Source organism: Medicago truncatula, chromosome 8 (genome assembly GCF_003473485.1).
Source record: "Medicago truncatula cultivar Jemalong A17 chromosome 8, MtrunA17r5.0-ANR, whole genome shotgun sequence".
In the NCBI taxonomy this organism is placed as follows: Eukaryota; Viridiplantae; Streptophyta; class Magnoliopsida; order Fabales; family Fabaceae; genus Medicago; species Medicago truncatula.
This window is the reverse complement of record NC_053049.1, coordinates 24173656-24188990: the sequence shown is the minus strand read 5'-3', so window position 1 is coordinate 24188990 and position 15335 is coordinate 24173656. Positions and strand designations below refer to the sequence as shown.

General features: G+C 34.8%; 1 protein-coding gene across 2 annotated transcripts; it reads right to left on the bottom strand.

The window, feature by feature from the left end:
• Positions 1 to 489: 489 nt before the first annotated feature.
• On the bottom strand, positions 490 to 7497 carry LOC11411910 (probable ubiquitin-conjugating enzyme E2 25). Of its 2 annotated transcripts, none has more exons than XM_003628462.4 (8): positions 7245 to 7494; positions 7029 to 7146; positions 5338 to 5481; positions 4111 to 5247; positions 3968 to 4031; positions 3456 to 3595; positions 3043 to 3354; positions 490 to 1027 (listed from the first exon to the last, which is right to left on the bottom strand). In XM_003628462.4, exons 1-8 carry the CDS (start codon positions 7328 to 7330, stop codon positions 755 to 757), a joined length of 2274 nt encoding a protein of 757 aa, XP_003628510.2. In that variant the 5' UTR covers positions 7331 to 7494; the 3' UTR covers positions 490 to 754. The 2 variants fall into 2 exon arrangements, with proteins under 2 accessions (XP_003628510.2, XP_039684700.1); XM_039828766.1 differs by lacking the exon at positions 490 to 1027 and adding an exon at positions 1045 to 2814 and having other exon boundaries at positions 7245 to 7497.
• Positions 7498 to 15335: the final 7838 nt, after the last annotated feature.

The window sequence follows — 15335 nt, the reverse complement described above, 5'->3', positions numbered from 1 at the left end:
TTCAGAGTAAAACAAACATCCAACTCAACTGTTAAATTTATTATATCACTTACTTTTGAAGAATAAAGGACTAAATATTAACTTTTTTAAAAATTTTGATTTTAAATTTTTATTATAATTAAAACCAAAATACTATTTTTCTTTGATTGACATCACGTTTTTTCATAAAATCAAAAATCAAATTAATATCACCTATATTTTCAAGAGAGAGATATTGACCATCCAAGAAAATGTCAAAGCAAGGAAAGATGTTTTAACTGCCCGAACTTCTGTTTTCATGCTAAGATGATGGCAGTCAGTGCACTGTACTCAACAATAACAATTAATTAACGAGTCATGTATCAAATTGTTTCTAACAAATACATCTAAATCTGATTTTTAGAACAAGTAATTACCAACTTGCCCATTCCAAAAACAGATTCACAATAAAGAGGTTTCCCGATTGGATGTAAGCAAAACATGAAGCAAAGAAAAAGATAAACCAGGATAAATAGAAAATGGATATTTTTCCATCCTAACAATGCATTAAGAATTCAATCCGCAACTATATAGTATATACAGTATCGAGAACTATGTGCAGGCCATTGTTCATCAAAACAATAAAGTCTATATAACAAGGGTTCAAAAATGTAAAAGAAAAAGAAAAAGAAAAAAAAACATAAACCTGCTATTCATTTAAAGTAACTATATAACCTTTATGCAGTTTCAAAATTGGGTTTATTAAGATTCAAGATATTGTAGCAGCAAAATGCAACTATTCCAACGGCTTGTTGCTTATTGTTGATGAAGACAAGAATTTCTCACAGTCCCTTGCTCCAACTTGTGTAAACTCTTTAACAAGCATATCCACATATGCAGGTAAAGACTGCTTAAACTCCTTTGAGCAGCTCTTGTCACCCTGATCAACATCCTGAACCCCACCTTTGACCAAACAACCAACCTGAGCACCATCCATGTATGCTTTACAAGCTACCAAAATATCCTGACCTCGGCTGCAGAAGTGCCCCTTAACAAAGTCCTCAAAACTCTGAAAACCCAAAATAACCTAAATAGTCAATTTTTTATGGATGTTGCAAGTAAGGCAATAAAATACAGAAAAAATAAACCGGCACATATAACATAACTTGTCTTAGTTACCAATCAATCATGCATTCCTCAACAACAACAACGACAAAGCCTTACCCCACTAATTGGGGTCGGCTACTATGCCATAATGTTCGATCATACACTCTTGAGGATCTAAAATGCTAAAGTAACACTTAGTGGCAGTCGATCAACTCCATATATGGTCATTTCGTTCTTTAAAAGCATCCTTATAATGCATATAAGGATGGTATTCTGCAAACTATTTTATCAGATCGGAACCCTTGTTCGTGAGTAACTTTCGGCATGAATTTTTAAATTGCAAGGTACTATTATAAAAATGTTTTCTTACCATATGGAGCAAATGGCCAAACATAAGTGGTTAACTGATGCTTAGAACTTAGAAGCTTATTTAAGATGTTTTTCTGTAGAACAACCTAAAACATGGTCTTATTTGGCTGTCCTAGGAGGAACAATGGAACAACACCACCTTCTACGTGTCAATGGGTACTACATCCTTTCAAGTTGAAATTGGCAGATTGCCAATCATTATTATGTGGTTTATGGAAGGAGACCCTAAAGTTGAAGTTGTGGTTTGTGAATTGTAAGAAAAGGATGAGGGTCTCAACTTAAACAGCACAAGTTCAAGAAACAACCAATCTAATTGTATATTTGTATCATTATTACTCTCATTCTCTTCTTCTCATCGTCATCTTCCTTTCTTCTCTCATTCTTAGATATGACTTTCTTCCTCTTTTCTCTCATACTTATATCTGGTTTGTTTATAGTTAATTGTTTTTGTATCAAATATTTTTGCTGGGTTTCTTCTTTGTAACTATGAAGATGTTGTTCTTCTGTTCTGAGTGAAATATATGAAAAAGATTGAATTTTTTTAGGCTTTTGTTCTTGATTTTCGTTTGAAACTCATGTCCCCAAACCGTTCCAAACCACCCGCACAACCTACGATCCGCCGTAACCGAAACCCGCTCTAATCATTGACACTGACGGACGGGAATGGGTGGGATTTTCTCACCCATGCTTGGTCTACGGTTCCTATTTTTCAGCTCGTCGCCGACCGAAACCGACCGTTGTCCACCCCTAATTTTAATGAGCTACTACCAACTACAACAGTATGTGCCATATTTAAAAAGAAAAAAGAGCTTGAACAATGCAACTCCTTCTTCATGCTCCTTACCCTTTATAGTTTACCTTAGGGGTACTCTACCTCTTGTGATCAGATATTGGGGTCTGCTACTGTTCTCAATGTATCTACAACCTCTGTTATTCTACTTCGGCTTCCAGCTAAACCCCCTACCGAGACCTTTGTTTCCCTTACTCTTGGTGACAATGTGTTCCTTGCGTCTCAAATCTGAACCATTCTCGGCGAGAATCATCCACCTCTATTCCTCGTCCCAAATGTGAGCACTCTAGGGCATACTACAGATTACTCCTTAAAATTTCATGGCTGACCTCTCATCCAATAAGTAAGGCTTGGATTGCTCCACTGACACTTCTCAAACCACAGATTCTCTTAGACCTCATACCGTATAATACCATATCACATAAGAAGGAATAGAAGAATATTTTATGATTACTCTTTACTTCTGACCCTATATAAAGAGAGCCCAATGTGCAGTTGAAATACAAGGTTTCACCACATGCCTTTCTCTTTTCCTCTCATTCAACAGTATCAAACTACATGGCCAAAAAATTTGCACAAATCCAACATGCCTACACAATTATATAAGTATCTTGAATTGTGATTAGTATAGATAAATCATGTGGACAATGCTACATGGCAAGAAGTCAACTATTTACTACTGGAAGTATATACATGTGAGCAATGTTATATGGCAAGATCTCAACTACTTACGACTGAACATGACAGCTAACAAAGGAAACTATTTAAAAGATATATAGATAAAAGCATTGAACCAAGAGATGCTTCTAGAATCAAACCTTTGGAGGCCTTCTTATCAGATAGACCATTGTCCTCAATGACAAGAGGAAAGTGTCCTCATTATACCGCAGGGATCTCATTTCACCCTCTGCAGATCCACTTAGGCGTGCATATCCAGGCTCATTAAAGTAAGGCATTGTATTCAAGATTAGACCTTGTATGGAGACCAGGACCTGTAAAATTGTTGAAACACCTGGGAGCCACTTCTCATTCTTATTGCCAGACCAGGTGTTAAGTAGGCTAAGACAAACTTTGCCACAATTATATAAATTTGGGTTGAGTCGAAGTCCACCAGAGTGGTAGTAGACTAGCTGCAATGAAATATTTCCCTTGAGTCAGACTTTGAATTAAATATTAAAAATGGTGTACATAAGAATAATGTAAGTCAGATGCGGTAATCTCAACAGCATACCGGAGGTACATTGGGAAAGCCACTGGGAAAGAAAAAATCAAAAAAGAATAGGCCATCATGATAAGGGGTTCCCTCTGCTCCAATAATCACAGCCCTCAACAGATCTATTCTTGATTCATAAACTCTGACAAATATTGAATCTAATAGAGATAAAAAAGGAAGAAAAAAAAGCGTCAAAGAAACAGCAAGAGACTGTACTAAAACTCAGTGACGCTCACTATGATATTAAAAATACAATGTACATTTTACTGCTCTTTTATCCTCCAGCTTCAGAACAAGTATGTAACCTCTACCATGAGAAAAGAAGACAATAACTATTTTATAAAGATATTTAGTTAAAAAAATGTAGCCACACTAATAGCATTTGGGTTCGACAAACACCGCCACAGCATATTAATAACAATAAAGTCAATCACACAGATCCTTCAACTTAAAGAAACCTAATGCAAAAAGTGGGGTAAGAAAAATACTACAGCCAATGCGTGACAGAAATACTGAACAAACAACCTTACCTGGTAAATCCTTCTCCAATGACTTCCATTCTTCCTGAATTCTTTTGACCCAGTTCTTGGAATGCTGTCCAGGAAATAAATTAATGGTAAAACAATATAATTATGATGAAAACTGGAACAAAATGCATTAAAAAGAAAGTTACCTGCTCCGTGGAAGAAGTTTTGTGAAGATAGTAATGGTCTGAAGTGTCATCAATAGTGTCAAATTGCTTGAAGTTTTGAAATTTCTTCAGAATTTCATCTCTGGCTTCATCAGAGATGGCAACAACAGTACTATCAGCAGTTGGGCCATTATTTCCATCTCTTGCAGGATTGTGAACCCAAGGATTATTGAACATTTGCTCAGGCGTGACATGAAGAGGAACAAATGGATTAAAAAAACCTGAATTAGCTGTATAACTTGGATATGGGTTAAAATGAGAAGAATTCAACCAAGGATTTACAAATTCAGTTCCCGAAAAAGGAAATGATCCATTTACAGGCCCTATGAAATTTGACTGATGTGAACTGATACTTCCAGTTCCACCTGCTTTCTTTGCCATTTCAAGTAGTTTCCAATGTGGTGATTCACCTACATGTGGCAGCTTCATGGCCTCCGAATTGCCTAAAGAGCTAAAGTTAGTTGAAGAACCAAAAACATAAGGTTTCTTAAAACCAGAAGGTCCTGAAAACAAATTGGATGTAGATGACTCCACTCCTACCGGCAACTTTAACTTGCGTCTCCTGCTCTGTCCAGCATCAAATTTCTTCATACTAGGGACAGATTGAGAAAATAAAGGAGGAGGTAATTGTATTTTGGAAGGGTGATCAATAGATTCCACTTTACTTTGCACACTAGTACTACCTGCTGACGGTTCTTGGGTTTCCGGCTTAATAGGCTCTAATGACCATGTAGGCTGAAATAAGCCACTGCCTTGACAATTTTTAGAATCAGACTGCGGAATATGAAAGCTAGGATGGAATAAACTACTTTCAGGCTTCTTCGAACCTAAATCATAATCTTTCAACCAAGGGACGGGTGCCTCAATACCAGGAGGTATATTCGCATTGTCAAAATGCTCCTGTAGTAAAGTATAATTATCTACGTCCATATAATCATCCATAAAAAGATCAGAGAGGTCGTCGTCGTCGTCATCATCATCATATGAGTGGTCAGAACCTTGCTCATCAATGCTGATTAAGTTTTTTGATGCAGAAGCATAACCGTTGGAAGACTCGACCCAGCTACTTGGTCCAGATTTGTCAATCACAGGCGGATAATATATATTATCAAAGTCTTCCTGAAAATGGTTTCAAGCAAAATTTAGTCATTGTTAATATTGAAGAGGATGACATCAATCAGGTGCAAGAAAAAAGTCTTATTCACAAACCATAGTTTGATGATCGCCATAATCATTGTGAACGGAATCAATTGTCTTTCCCTTATTACAGTTAACAACTTTTTCACCAACTACCACTAAATCTGTTGAGTCATCATCATCATTGTCGATGTCAATCACATCCGGAAAAATGGGCTACAGAAGAAAAATATATTGTTGAGATATCCAAGTAAGAAAATAACAGACAAAAGGCATCATTAAATCTAAGAAAAACAAAGAAGGCAAGGCAATTTATAACTAAGAGTGTGGACGTGCTGTAGAATAGATATTGTATGTAAAGGACATAATGATATAACCCAATCAACAGCAAAGCAGACAATTTGAATATCTTGTAGTCAAAATTAGGAAGGAAAGCAGTGGTCTGTAAATAAATCAAATGGATATATTTACACAAAAAAAAAAAAAAAAATGGAAGTATAAAGAAAAAGTATGGCAACTGATTTTCAAGCAGATATTCAACCAACCCACGCAAATTCTTTGACCCTGATAAACAAAGTCAGCATCAGCATACACGTCATTGCACATAAAAGTGGCATTGACGGCTGATAACATGTCATTAACAATCAGGTCAATTACAGTCAGAGGATAAAAATCCTCTTATGCATAATGGAAAAATAACAAAGAGTCGTCTGATTGATCATTAACAAATAAAGATCTCTGCCAATTAGAACAAGCACATCATTCCACTTTTTAACCCTTCTTTCCATCTCTTGCCGAATTCTGGTCTCCCACTTCCACATTCTTCTACACCCTTACTCATTGTTTTTTCTATTCCATTCAACATAGCCTCCCACCATCCTTCAGTCCCTCTTTCTCTAAAAATTGTTTTAATTGCAGACTGGTCAACTTTATTTTTTGAAGTGAGTGGTAATACTATTGATTACTCAAAGAACAGCTCAGACCGTAGCCTGATATACATTCCCTCGTGAACTAAAGACGCACTTCAAATCGGAAAACATGTTCCAAATTGCAATTCCAATGTGAGTCAAGTGAATTTCGTAAAATTGGTTACAATCGATGTAACAAAAATTTCTTTACACTTCAACTACTTTTGGTGCCAAAGTAACCATGGATATAATAAAAAATCAGACAAAAAAAGCCACACAAACCAAACTAAGTTGGCGTTTCAAAAACAAAATAACTATCAAGCACTGACACTAGTGTTGTCAAATAGAAGCTATAGCGGTGCTATACCGCTATAGCATAGCGGAATTTGAACAAAAAGCTATTGTTCCTCCATACGCTATTCAGTACAAAATGTTGTCAAATAGCTGCTATAGTAGCGCTATATCACTGTTGCAAAGCAGAATTTGAGAAACCCGCTATTTTCCGCTATCCGCAATTGACAACATTGCTTACACCGATACCGACATAGACACAACAAAGATATGAATGTTGAACCGGTGTCAAACACCAACACATGCCAAACACCGGACACACCTTCAATATGAAGTGTCATTGCTACATAACAAAATAACACACAAAATTGACAATGTATTATATAACAAAACTGATAGCATACAAAACGAGAAATATCGAATCCACGGAAATGGATGAGGAACATACAGTAACAACGTAGCTGATCACCCCCCACTAACTTGAAATAATTAGATTCAAAAGTTAATAATCAAAGCTAAAATGAAATCAGTATAATAAATTGAAGAAAAAGAAGTGAAGTATACCTGTTTTTGCTTCAATAAATTAGAAGAGTTATGGGTTGATGGTGGTGGTGGTGGTGGAATTTCGATGACGTCAGGGTCCATGAATCGATGAGAATTACTCCCAGAATACACACTCCTCCTGTAACAATACAAGACAAAGACGAAGAGTGAGTGTTTCTCAATTTCATGAACATGTCATCAACCGCAAAGAAAAAGAGAGAGAGAAAAAAAACCGACGAGTTAGAATTCTGAAATGAATGATCAGACAACGACGGCGACTGCGGCGGCGGAAGAGGAGGCGGTTGCTCGATCGATCCACTCATGAAGAATCGTCGGAAATTTCAATTCAATTCAGTGTTATGTGTGAAAGAAAAAAAGAGTAGAGAATGTAATGTAATGATATAAGGCTTCTTCGCGCGCCTGCGACCACACCGTGTGTGTTGTGTTGTGTTGTGTTGTGTTGTGTTCTTTACTTCTCTTACAAACCCCTCTTTCTTTGCTCATCACCTAAAAAGACACGCTTTTTTAGTCATTTGCGTGTTTGCCACTACGGAGTGTATGTTTTTGTCTTAAGCACCGTGTAAAATGAATCAATCAACTCAAAAAAATAGTTTGGAATTTCAATAATTTATTTATTTATTTATTGAACTTGATTCATCAATTATATAAGTTGAATTTGAGTTGAAAATTAGGTTAATCAATTAAAAAAGTTGAATTGGACTTGTATATAGTTCGACTTTGTTGATTTATAAGTTGATTTGATAACATTTAAAAGTGAAAGACTATGATAAGGACTCTCAATTCTAGTTGTGGAATTTGGTTGGTTTTTGTGTCATTTAGATGTACTAGTTATGATGTAGTTTTGTATTTTTTAGGAGTGTTGGTAAGGAGCTAAGGGTGGCAAAATGGGCTCAAAACGTCGGACTAGATTGTTTAACACGTCATTTTAGATTAAAAATTGTTCTTCTCCTTTTTCAGTTTTACTCATTCTCACCCCGAAATTCCTCATTTAACCCCACTATAAGTTAACTGCCGCTCGGTACCAACGGAAGTTAACTCGCGCTGGGTATCATCGACAGCTAACTTGAGAGGAGCCCAATGACAACTAACTTTTGTTGGTTTCAAGTATGCACAGAACATCAATTCTTAACAGAATTGATGTTTTTTTAAGCACATAAACACCACATTCATTCCTTGTTTAATTCAATCATTTTCATTCATTCTTTCAATCATTTTCATCGATTCATTCTTTCATCCATTCATTCAATCATTTTTAAAATAAATTCAAACTTAAAATACGCAAAATCAAAAACTATTCAAATGTCATAGAAAATATGGAAATGCGCAAATGTCACAGAAATGTCATAAAAAAACCCAAAAAATGATCGACCATACCATTGGCTCGGGCTCTGGCTTTCCCTCATCTCATCCTTCCACGTCCTCCGAAAAATTTGTAGCTCAGTCATTGGATGCATCTCATGTTGTCTCAAGATGTTACAGACTCTCGTGCGGATGAAGGAGCAGCCAACTAACGTAAAATGGATATCTCTAACCAAAGATTGCCAAGTTCTCGTTGAAGCAAATACACCATTAAAAATTGAAGACTCATGATGTTTTAACATTCCAACATCAATCAACGGTGTTTTTCTAGGTAAAGACCTATGTGACTTAGGAGCAAAGGTCAACTTGATGTCATTAGCAACTTTCAAGAACATCAAAGGTATGAGAATAAAGCCAACGTAAACAATGATAGGTGTAATTGATGGAACAATGATAGAACCTGAAGGAGTACTTAAGAATGTGCAAGTGGAGGTAGAAAAATTCAAATTTCTGGCAGATCTTTCCTAGCTACAACCAAAGCTTGAATTAATGTTGAACACATGGAGATCGTGCTTAGGTCAAAAGATCAATACATGACATATCTTCACTCAAACATAACTTAAGATCAGATGCAGGTACTGAATGTCGTGCATCAAGAACAATCAATCCTTACGGTTCCTAAGTACTAAAAAGACCAAAAACCCTGAATAAGAAAAATCTTAATGAAGAAATAGGAGACAACATCAACATCTGGGACATCATGGAAAGAGGTAAAGGGACTCTTGATGATGATCAAGACTTTGAAGCTGGAGACCGTGTAATGCTAAAGTCACCTAAGGAGTTTTATGGGAACCAATATCCAAGGAGAGGATGGGATGCACCATTCTTAGTAAAGCGTATCCGTCAATATGCAAAAATTGTGATTTGGGATAAAGTCATGTGGTACTCGTACATTGATCCAGTTGAGATAAAGATGATTGAATACCATTTTGAAGATGATCCATCTGAAGAATATGAACTTACTTTGAAGAGGTTCCAAGGCACAACATAGACATAACCATCAAGCTCGAGGCGTAAACACACGCTGAATGAGAGACAATTCATTCCGTCAAGATGATGACCTAAAACAAGTGTTGAATGAGAGGCAACCCATAATTTTATTTTCTACAATTTTTCTTTCCAATAAGCTAAGTTAAGATTTCCTGTCTGAAACAATTTCTTTCTTTTATTTTTGCTAATCCTCACTATTATATTTAATTTTATTTCTTTGCATTACATAAATAACCTTTTTCATTTATGATTAAATTGTTTTGGTCTCAGAGATTTATTTCAGAACATATACAACAAAGGCTAGCTTACCCCCAAAGTTCAAGAGCACAGTAACTTTTGGGATTTTCTACGGAAGGTACTCATCACAATCACCATATATTTTTTGTATAGCATAACCAGTGAGAATTTGAGACAAATATTCAATCCACTCTTCTAATATAATTCTTTCTATATTGAGTGTTTCATATGAATGCTATTTTTTCACGAATTTTCGGTTATTCTTTACGGACGATCAATCATGTTATATTACACACGAGGCAATTTTTTGGTACCTTGAGCATTTCAAGCCATCGTTTATATTTGTATTATCCGTTGTGAAACCAATTGGAGCCTCCAACAATAATTTCTTTTGTACAAGACCTATGGCATGATTGTTGAGAATTGTTTATGTTGTTGAGATAAATTTTTATGATGATTTTCCGCTGCGAACTTTCGAAAACATAGTTATGAATGTTTAGAAATTAATTGAAGATATAGCACCTAATCTCTTTTGAATAATTGTATTATTTTCATGTTTTATTGCGTTTAAGGGTTTAGGGTGTTATATCTAGCGCATGAGTGTATGGCCAAAACCATGTCCTAGATGCATGGCCATGTCCTAGCGCATGGCACTTCTACCCGGACTTAGTTTTTCTGATTTTCCGTCATTTTAGGTCTTCGTCTTCAAATAACTTGTCTCGAAATTTGGGAACAAAATTCCTCCCTCTTCTAAGTCTCTTGAGGCCTCTTGAATCTTCATTCTTGGTCTTCCTAAATCTTCACAAATCTTCAGATGTTCTTGATTTTCCTATTTGCATGATTTCTTCGTGAATTACTTCAAAAAACCCCTAAAATTGCTATGTTTCAGGAAAACTAGAATTACAAACTAAAATATAAAAAACATTACAAATATCCCAAAATTGTACCCCGCATTTAGATCCCATTACGTCTATTTCTTCCTTTTAGAACATGTCCTATATTTTTTTTTTCTTACACTAGTCATGCATAATAAATTCCTAACTAGAACCTAACAAAATAGTTAAACTAATTTAATTACAATTCAAAACCCCAAATTTGTTTTCCCATGTCCACGCATCAAGCAAAACATCAAGCACACATCATCTCTTCTTTGGTACCTAAAATGTTGGATGTATGGGTTAGTCTTCAACACCCATGAAATAAAATCAATAAGAAATTACAACATCATATAAGAATATACAACCATCATCAAGGAATTGTGCTAAAATAATTTCTTTTTTAGTTTAAAATATTCATCACTCTAAAATATGCTATAAGAACTAACACAAGACCAAAGCCTCAATGTTGATGATGCAAATCCATGAAATGCAAATAGATCATGATCCGGATATCGCCCCAATTGGCATAATAGTTTTAATCGTCCCATTTGGCATATAATAAAAAATCACCTCATTTGGCATATGATAATAATCGCCCCATTTGGCACTTAAAAATCCATTGAATCGCCCCAATTGGCATATAATAATAATCGCCCCATTTGGCACTTATAAATCCATTAAAATAATAATAATCGCCCCATTTGGCACTTAGAAATCCATTGAAATAATGATAATCACCCCATTTGGCACTTAAAATCCATCAAATGCAATGATATGCATGCTATGCACTCTTTCTATAAACTACAAACTTTTCCGACTCTTGAACCACATAATTATGAATTTCACATCATCACTGTACTTCAAAATCAGTAAACTTTAACACACCCACATATACAACGAAATCACTTTAACTCAACAACATTTCTCATTGCACAAATAAGAAAACATCAAGATTTACACAATCATAAAATCACATACTTTAACAAAATTGGAACTCACCAATTCATATAATTATCAACTACAAGAAAATTAATAAAACATAATAAATCTTTTCACTCATCCATTAAATCAAGAAGCATATCAAATTCAACATCATAATCTATCATTTTCATTTAAACACGGTCAAGACTAGAGCCATTACCTTAGACGCTTCTCTTTTTCGGTCAAACTCTAACAAGACACTCTAAAGGCTTGCACTGAAGGTTGCAAGAGGATTTATATTTGCAGCTTCAATAAAGGAATAATCAAAATTAGAATAAAAGGAAATTGGAGTCGACAGAGGAGGAACTATTGAAAATATAATACTTTAGAACTTACACGAAGAGTATAGTTGATGAAGATTTTAGAATATTGATTAACAAGGTGATGATGGTTAATTAAAAGTTGGTGGTATATAGTTGAGGCTACGAGGGTAACACACGTTGTTTCAAGAATTAGAATAACTTAGTTATTGTAACTATGAATATACTACTTGAAAAGTGGGGAAGACTCTTTAAAAGACATATGTGTTTTGTAAAGGAATGGAACGATAGATGGTAGAATCATTTTTCTTAGTATATCAAGATTAACAATGGTAGAAATGGAACAAGTAATGGTCATCGTGTGGTTTAGCTAAGTGGGAGAGAAATTGATGCAAAGAATTATAGGAGATGGCTAGTAGAACACATAACAAATAAGTGACAAAACTAATGCAATGGAATTTGAGAGGAGAGGACCTGTGAAATCGAATGAGTGAGAAACCAACCGATTGTGAGTGAATTGAAATACATAGCTAATATGTGCCTAGTTTTTAGGAACCAAATAACTAACTTCATTGACCTAGCAATTCAAGAAACATAGTGGCACAAGGGAGAAGGAAATATGGCGGTAGTGGCATCAACTAGGTAAGAAAAACGTGTAGTATTAATAAGACAATATCAAAACTGAAAACTTGTTTATACAATAATTAATATAATACAAAAACTAACTTTAAAATAAGTTAAAAATAAAGATGCAGCAGCAAAGAATTTTATTAGAATAAAATATAAATAATCTAAGAAATAATTATCCTACTTTTGCCACACCAAATTGATTAATAAAAATGAACTATATGAAAGAAAACCTAATTAATGAACCAAAGTAAGGAATACTAAGATTTTGGAAAGTTTCTCGCATATAAAATAAATTGTTGAACAATCAGGTGACAACTCAAGAAAATCATTTAAAAATACATATATAAAATATTGGGATGTTACATTATTACCCACTTAAAATAGTTTCGTCCTCAAAATTAGAAAGTGTCAAAGTGACTCAGGTAGAGTTCTCTAATTTAAATAAGAATATATAGTGGATAAGAGAATCATTTTATAAAGAATGTAGGTAACATAAACTAGAAAATACTTAGAATATATAGATATGAGAAAATACTCAGAATTTTCAGGTGCTACCATCTATCCACCTAAAAATAGTTTTGAGATCAAAACTAGAAAATAGAAACAAAAGAAAGGATTGATTTAACAAAATATTTGCCGAAAACCATTTAACAAAAAAATAAAATAAAATTCAGCTAAAATACTTTCAAATTATTTTCAAGAGAAGAAAAGTTAATTTAAAATAGTCATTCAAGTAGATAACGATAAATAAGAAAAATTTAAGAATGGAATAAAATATCCATTGTCAGTTAAAATAAAATATCATTATTCCGCTGCGCACTCTGATATCGACCGGTTAGTCATCAATCATAACAGTGGTACATATTATCCTACTCTAACAATCATACTATTCTCTACGACAAGTACACAAAGCTCGTTGCGTTGTGACGACGGTACCGCATGCATTTATGTGTCATGTCTAGGGGCATATCATATTGTGGCATGAGTCCTAATTTTGAAAATAATTGATATACTTGCGGTTGTGAGTAATTGGTTGTGATACTTTGATTTATCATTATGAATTATTATTGAGATTAAATATTCATGTTAATTATTTACTTGAAATGATTCATTTATGTTCAAATTTATTTTATTGATTACGATTGATGTAAAACTTACCCCAGTGGTTTTGACCGCCTACCTGTTTTGTATGGATGGGTAGATGAAGTGCATGATTAGTTGCTTTGGTGAGTTGCTCAGTGATTGCTTGGATAGCGGGAGCTATCTCCGTTATCGGTTCCGTAGAGTCGTATGATAAGCTCTAATCTAGGATGTTGTCTTATAATTTATTATAGATTGTCTATCCTGGATTTATTTATGTCTTGGAGAATTTTATGATGATATATTTTGATATCATGACATGTATACTTTTGAGGTGTATGATTTATATCTGCATGTTATTCTTTTATACATGCATGTATACTGTTGAGAACTTTTATACATGCATGTTATTTTGGTTTTTGTTGATGATGTGGCGTCTATTTCTTGAATATTTATATTATTCGCGTGTTTTATCACTTTAATAGAAATAGGACGTTACATCCATCATGGTTTTGAGATGTGGCTTATTATCCACACTTTTTATAATGGTCTTTTGTATACCACAAAAAATTATGTTGATGAAGTTGCAGGTGGAGCTTTGATAAATAAAACTTACACTGCAACATATGCTTTGATCGAGGACATGGCACAAAACCACTTTCAGTGGACAAGTGAGAGAGCCATCACTGCTTCTTCACCATCTAAAAAAGAGGCAGGTATATATGAAATTTCTTCCCTTGATCATCTAGCTGCTAAGGTTGACGCACTTACACAAATATTTGATAAAATGAATACAAGTGTTGTCACACCTGGTCTTGTTTCACCACCATGTGAAGTTTAATTGCTTTATTTTTGTTTGTGCTGTTGAATGCCAACTAGGTAGTGCCGTTGAAAGTCCCGAGCAATTGAACTATGATCAATATATTCAAGGGATGAGGTCAAAACAAATTTTTTATAACAAATCCCTTTGGACAGCAAACAACACCACCCGGTTATGCAAACAACCAAAGAGTCCCTCAAAAATCCAGCTTGGAAAGTTTACTAGAAAAATATGTTATAGATCAATCCAAGCAATTTCAAGAACTTAAAAATCAAACTGGATTTTTGAATGACTCTCTTATCAAGCTAACATCGAAAGTGGAGTCCATTGATACTCACACTAAAATGCTAGAAACTCAAATCTCTTAAGTAGCCCAACAAGTAGCTATTTCCTCTCAAACCCCCGGAGTCTTTCCGAGTCAAACTGAAACCAACCCCAAAGGCCATATAAGTGCTATTACTCTTAGGGATGGTAAACATTTAAAGGACCCCTTTGAGAACAATGAGGAAGAGATAGGGAGTGATGAGCCTCAAAGTGAGAAAGCCATAGGAGAGAATGAAAAGCCATTTGTTTCACCACCTCATGAGCCTAAAATTCCACTAACACAAGGTTTTGTTAAATCCAAGTTAGATGACCAGTTTAGGAATTTTATTGAAATACTTCCAACCAAATTGTCATCTAAACTTAAGAATCCAGAAAGTTTTTTCATAGCTTGTGTCATAGGATCTGAAACCATTGAGAAATTCATGTGTGATTTGGAAGACAATGTCAGTTTGATGCCATTGTCCCTTTGTGAAAGGTTGGAGACAATGTCACTTTATAGCAGTTCTTCAAATTGATCTCCCTCAGTTGTGTGCAGTTTTCTACCACATGATTCACGCCTCTTTTAGTGACATAATAACAATGCTCAAGTAACAGTTGCAAAAGCCTGCGACAGCTCTTTGAAATCAAATAGAGTTCTTCGTTATCAACTCCTGTATATGACAAGTTCAACACCTCCAGTTTGGGAACTTCAAAGTTCACTCCACACAGTTTCACTTTTGAGCAGTGAGCTAAGTTCAAATGCCTAAGT

Bases quoted from the DNA above. Each gene is read 5' to 3' on its own strand.
- LOC11411910 (XM_003628462.4), bottom strand. From the start codon at position 7,330: ATGAGTGGATCGATCGAGCAACCGCCTCCTCTTCCGCCGCCGCAGTCG. The intron at 4,032-4,110 runs GTAACTTTCTTT...TTTCCTGGACAG, and splicing joins AAACTTCTTCCACGGAGCAG to CATTCCAAGAACTGGGTCAA. The intron at 3,355-3,455 runs GTATGCTGTTGA...ATTTCATTGCAG, and splicing joins GCTTTCCCAATGTACCTCCG to CTAGTCTACTACCACTCTGG.